The sequence below is a fragment of the Macadamia integrifolia genome, chromosome 8 (genome assembly GCF_013358625.1).
Source record: "Macadamia integrifolia cultivar HAES 741 chromosome 8, SCU_Mint_v3, whole genome shotgun sequence".
Classification (NCBI taxonomy): Eukaryota; Viridiplantae; Streptophyta; class Magnoliopsida; order Proteales; family Proteaceae; genus Macadamia; species Macadamia integrifolia.
This window is the reverse complement of record NC_056564.1, coordinates 16,534,868-16,541,027: the sequence shown is the minus strand read 5'-3', so window position 1 is coordinate 16,541,027 and position 6,160 is coordinate 16,534,868. Positions and strand designations below refer to the sequence as shown.

The following is a 6,160-nucleotide window of genomic DNA, read 5'->3' as shown; positions in this document are numbered from 1 at the left end:
AGTACATGTGGCATAGGTGGCCCCTCTTGTTGGCTGATCAAGTTGTAGAGTTATTATTAACATGATAAGTTTGTTGACTTTAATACCATGTTGAAATATCTAACTAAAAAAACTTAACAATCGGTAGCCGATCTGAAATCGAATTATTGCAAGGTTGCTACGGTTATGACATCATTGTTGATATTTGATTTGATGAAAGAATCAATTGGTATATGAGGGGATCCAATGTTGCAAAGTTTTCCACAATAAAATTAATAACGTTACTTAATCGCATGACTCCTACGTCAACATAGGGCCAATGAGAATGTGTGCTAAGACATCCAACGTGAAGGATGGAATAATCATTTTCCTGCCAATAAAGGAGCAGACCACTAGGAGGCGTCGTTTGGTAACCTTTATATTAAGAAGTACAAACTACAAAACCTTTCATATTCAATAAATTTATTGCCTTGTTTGATTTATGAATTTTCCAATGTGGCTTTTCTCACGTGACTATGTCGGAGAAGCCCAACCCCCCCCCCCCCCCCCTTCCTCCCCTACCCAACCCCACCATTTATCTCTGTTGTGGTGGGTAGTTATGTGGACCATGTTTGATTTATGTAAGATCATGATGGTCTAATTAAGTGACGGAACTACTTATTCTTTCTTCTTTTAATTTAAAGTTTTGGGTAGATATTTAGGGCCCGTTTGATAACGTTTCTGCTGTTTCTGTTTCAAGAAACGACAGAAACATAATTTTGGGTGTTTGATAAACCTTGTTTCCGTTTGATTGGATGATTACAGTGTTGTATTTACATTCCGGTGGATAACGATCGGTGGCCATTTGCTTGAAGAAATAGATGCTCTGGCGTGACAGTCGACTATTTCCTTGAACAAGATAGGCGTCAGAAGTGATGCTTATTGGCAACAAATTGAGGGGTCGATCATCAAGGATGAATTTGGAGTTCAGATCATCAAGGATGTATGCGTCTTTAGCATCCTCAAAAGACATGGATCTTCTATTTCCTTCGACTTCCAGGCATTCGGAAGGAGAACTGCAACAGAAAAATAGAGAAACCATGGTTTTCGATCGCCATCAGCAGCAACAAGAGCTGAATTCCGGTCTGATGCGATTTTGCTTTGCCCCAAGCCCCCTGCTTGCAAATTATGTGGACGGTAGCAGCGAAGACGGAGAAGGGGGAGCTAATGATTTCCTACAACCTCGTTATTCAAGTCCCGAAGCGGAGAGCATGTTTGCGAGGTTCTTGTCTTGTGGTGGCGGTGTTGCTGGACCTCCCTCACCTGATATCCGTGAGATCGGCGACTCCCACCGGAGCGGTTAATCAGAGAAATTCTCAATTCGTAGCATCCATGAAGCACGAAGCATCTGAGGTTGTTCCTCAGCAGAATGGATACTCTGCCGCTGCTTCCCAAATGCTTTATCAAGCTCCGCCGTCGGCGCCTCTGCCCAGCCATAGCTCAGCCTCCATGGATAATTCTTACGGGATGGTGAATTCGATAGTCATGGATCACAATCCTCCTCAAGTCAAGACTGCTAGCGCCAATTGCTCCAATCTTATTAGACACAACAGCGGAGTCAACGAGGAAGATGACAGTGCCTCATCGGAATCTGCGGGAAGAAACCCAAATCGATGACGGCTGACAAGATGGAGAGGAACTCTGTAGACGGAGCTAGTCGGAGAAGGTGGTGATGGTAGTGATGCCAAACTCCGTCTTCAATATCGATTTTTTATGCCCCATTTTTGTTTCGAGAAACGAGCGAAACAAGTAAAACTTATTTTGCCATTCATGTTTCTTGAAGCATAAATTGTAATAAATTTCAATTTATGTTTCAAGAAACAAGTGGAACAGAACACTTTTACCAAACGGTATTTATGTCGTTTCTGTGTTTATGATAACAAGAAAACACAGAAATACGTTTCTGGTTACGGTATCAAACGGGCCCTTAGTAGTTGATGCTTAAATTTTGCACACAAATAAGAGATACCATCCCTTATTAGTCTGAATTTTATAGATAGAGAAAAAGCAAATTTGTAATAAATAAATAAATAATAGATTATTTAAAATAAATGAATACAAGTTGGCCATGTGATTATATTTTACCACAAAATTTGGCATGTGCCTAATCCATTAAGTAACCCAATTATCCATTTGGTCGGAAGCTACCATGGCAACAATTATGTGGCCAAATTAAAGTGGATGTGTTGTTAGAGGACTTGGCAATATTTCCATTCTACCACATTTTCGCCTAAAGTTTTGTTGATGAATTTTTTAACTTATTTCCCTAGGGATGCATGCCAATAGATGGGATAAATCATATGTCGATTGAATCTAAGTATACATTTTGATAAATGACATATATATCCTGTAGATAATTTATCTAATAGTTGGAATTGCCACATCTTTTTACGTGGCAAAAGTTCAGGAGAAATATTAAACAAAAGGAGATATTTGATTGATTTTGCCTCTGATATTTGATATTTAGCTAATTTATACGATGCCCCCTCTATCCAACAATTGAAATAGGCATGGCATTTGCCCACGTGGCATACAAACACGGATTTTACTGTTCTTAGTTACTGGGACTATGTTCGCAAACTAGTATGGGTGTTGTTCTTCAAGGATGAAGCCTGCGTCCTTCAACCTCTGGACTTCCTTCTCATTCTTCTCCATGATCGTTGGGTGAAACTTCCTTTGGGGTTGTTTCATTGGCTTTGCATCTTCCCTGATATGAATAAATGTCATCTTATGATATTTAGAAAAATAACAGACTTTTGTGAGAAATAAATATATACTCGTGTAGAAACCATTTTCCAAATGAGTATATTTAAATAATTCGTTTGGACCATCAATCTTTACCTTTTGTTAATCATTTGATTATTATTTGTGATGACTACTATGATAAGGCTTCTAGTATTATTGGCGGATCTACAGTGCGTGTTCTCTAAAGCGCAATTTAGAGTTTTGTCTCTATGAGTTGTGACTACGAAGGATAGACTTCCACGAAAAATCAAAGCTATCTTACTAGGATTGAGGCTAACACTTGCAAAAGAGTCATAGAAACTTAGAAAATGGGTATTTGAATGGATAATGTTGAGATAGTGAAATGGATTCTTCCGTGAAAAAGCAGAAAAAACAGAGAAGGATGAATTCCGTTGTGAATGAAAACTGATTGACCTTAGGCTCTCTTCCAAATATTATTAACTATTTCATTTTTTATTAAAAAATAACCGTTGTAGTAGAGATAAAGACGTTATTTTGATTTATCACAAAAAAGAAGAAAAGAACAATACATGCTTGCGTGTTTATGTTGGTGTATGGTGTTAATTTTTTTATTTGAGAGCAGTTGTGTACATTTCGGATTAAGGTTTTTCGCTCTATATATTTGTAGCGAGAGTTTATTTCTCTGTCATGCAAGTAATACTAAGAGGTGTGAAGAAGAGTGTTGTAACCCTATTCTCCATTGATGGTGAAATAATATCTCATCTCACCGAGGATATAGGTAACTTTACTGAATCTCGTAAATCTGTGTATATTATTTGTTTTGTTTTTTTCATTATTTTTTGCATCATTTTAAGATTGTGTTTCTTCAATTTATATTCTCTATGTCCAAACATAAACAGACACAATAAGACTATGCTATCCCATTATTGACCTATGTGTTGAGGCAATGACAGTGCAAACGGATAGGGCTCTTTGTCCTTAACAAAAAAATTATGATTTAAATTTGATAATGAGTTTCGTGTATGAGCCAAGGAGATTAACGGCCACTTATGTCCGTGGGGTTATAAAGCCTTGTCTGAAGCCACTGATGAGTCCCATTTTCACGTTGAGATCCGAGGCTATTGGGCCCCAAGATATGGAAAGGCTTAGGTCCCGACACCCAATCAAAGAAGAAAAAAAGGGCGAGGAGAAAGGTTGAGGTCCCAAATCCACGTGAACAAAGCAGGATTTCAGATCCCTCTAGGGCTTATCTGTCCTTACAAGTCACATCTGTGAAATATCACATGGTGCTCCTCATAATCTCATAAGGACTTATATCACGTAACTCCACATCGGTATGGAGCTGGAGCTATCTGGTATCCCCTAGCCCCCTAGGTCTTGTAACAATATGTGTTGTCTCTTATCTGACCTTTTGTCTCAACCTCACCTGTAAAGTTATTATCCTAAGATAAGGGATCTTCAAGGGTGTCATATTCCAGTTGGATCCACTGAGATCGAATTGAATCAAATCGTTTTTGGTTTGGTTTCGATTTAGACCTTCATGAAACCAATAAAAAATCAAATTGGATCGGACCAATTGAAACCAGAAAAGAACGAAAATAGAAAAACCCAATGAAAATCGAAGAATGGTATAAAATATGAAAAGCTAAAAGAACCAATAATAACCCGATATAAGACCGATGAGAACCCATTAAATCAATCCAATAAATGACCGGATCAAATAGGACCACAACCGGACCAAAGTGATCGATTTGACACCAAAGGAACTTGGTTGCTGAGCCCATCACTGGGCTGGGCCGGGCCAGGCCTTGGTGGGTATTATACTAACTAGCACCTAGCTAATAAATAACTAGCCTTCTAGTAGTCAGGCCTGGGCCAGGGAGCCATCTCAAAGATGCAAGCTATACTACAGAAGCCCAGCCCCAAAAGGATGGCAGGCTCGTGTAGGTTTTTGAATTTGTCACTTCTCCGAACAATTGCGCTTGTGCTTTGGATTAATGTTGACCCCTTTGGTCAAATACGAAAATCTTAGCAAACTTCGTCACCAATAGTAGTGAAAGTCTGGTCATTTCATCAAAGTTGTTTCTAGAATTATAAATAAGCATAAATTTTGATTTATGTTTCTAGAAACGTGTGAAACATAACAATTTTATCAAATTTTTTTTAGGCTGTTTCTCCGTTTATAGGAAGAAGAAAATGCAGAAACGGAAAAAATGGAACGTTGACAAAACGTGCCTAATTTTTTTACTTTTCCACGTAATACTATTGGGGCCATCCTGATTCCTGAGTTAGCCAAACCCAAGTCTAGTTTTTTGTGATCAGGCTTGGGCCAGGAAACTATCTTTAGCCCAACCCACTAAAACCTCAGTTCCAAACATCCAAGGCCCCGGGGTAAAGGGATTTCCTTTCACATTAATTTTCTTTTTAAAATTTTTTTTTTCACTCATTTATCTTTCAATTTATTATTTTATTAAATTCTAATAAATCGATTATACAAAAAAAATCCCTTGTCATCCTTGGAGAAAAGAAATTTACTCTTTTGTCCACATTCTCAAAGCTTTTTTCTCAATTGAAGATAAGTACAACCAATAAGGGGATGTGCCAAACTGTTAAATAATCCCCCATACAAGGATAATTCTCCTTCCTTGATTATCAAGGGGGGAGGGGGTAAAATGAGACACCAACTCATGTAAGGACTAGAGAGTTAATATACAAAAAGGGAGAGTTTATGATTGAAAAAGAAAAGTACACAGTATACACAAGACACTGAATTTACAATTTTAGACATCGAAGTGCCAGAGCTCCTCTTGGATATGGATTCCAATCGTAGGACAACACAGAGCACTTGCTATTGATCTGCACCGACAATGAAATGGGTCCCAACCCAAAGACTGACTTTGTCATAAACATATATCTATCATCCTAATTATATGATCACAATCTTCCCCACTTCCACTTTGATTCTTGGAAAGTTAGGGGGACAAAAGTATTAGAGAAAGCTCCAACATAAACTACAGATCAGATGGTTACAGATTGTTTGATCATTCTAACACTTGGCTTGCAATCTTTGAGGTGGGACCTATTCAATGGTAGGCTCTAATCCACTGAACATCAAACACGTGGCAAAATATTGGACCCCTAAACTATATTACAAGACCCATGTATGACATAGGGTTTATAATTTTAAACACTACCTTTTTTTTTTGGTTTTTTAAATTTTCCCCAAGACTAAAAATCTGGCTCTGGTTTGGTGGCCAAGTATGGTGAATGTGACTCTTCTCTGTTTTGATACATCAGCATGAGCTTCTGACTCAATATCTCAGACTCCAATCTCTGAGTTTCTTTCACCTGTTGAATCACAAGTGAGGGTAAGTATTAGAAAAAATAAAATAAAATCAATATCAACCCAATGAAATAATTAAAAAAAAAAAAAAAA

The 6,160-nt window shown here is 37.8% G+C and overlaps 1 protein-coding gene across 1 annotated transcript in view; it reads right to left on the bottom strand.

The window, feature by feature from the left end:
• Positions 1-5,324: 5,324 nt before the first annotated feature.
• Positions 5,325-6,160, bottom strand: part of LOC122085785 (transcription factor bHLH100-like) — a 2,537-nt gene continuing 1,701 nt past the window's right edge. The window contains exon 3 of the mRNA XM_042654364.1: positions 5,325-6,072. Coding sequence (XP_042510298.1) covers positions 5,953-6,072 — 120 coding nt within the window. The 3' untranslated portion in view covers positions 5,325-5,952. The remainder of the gene's footprint in view (positions 6,073-6,160) is intronic.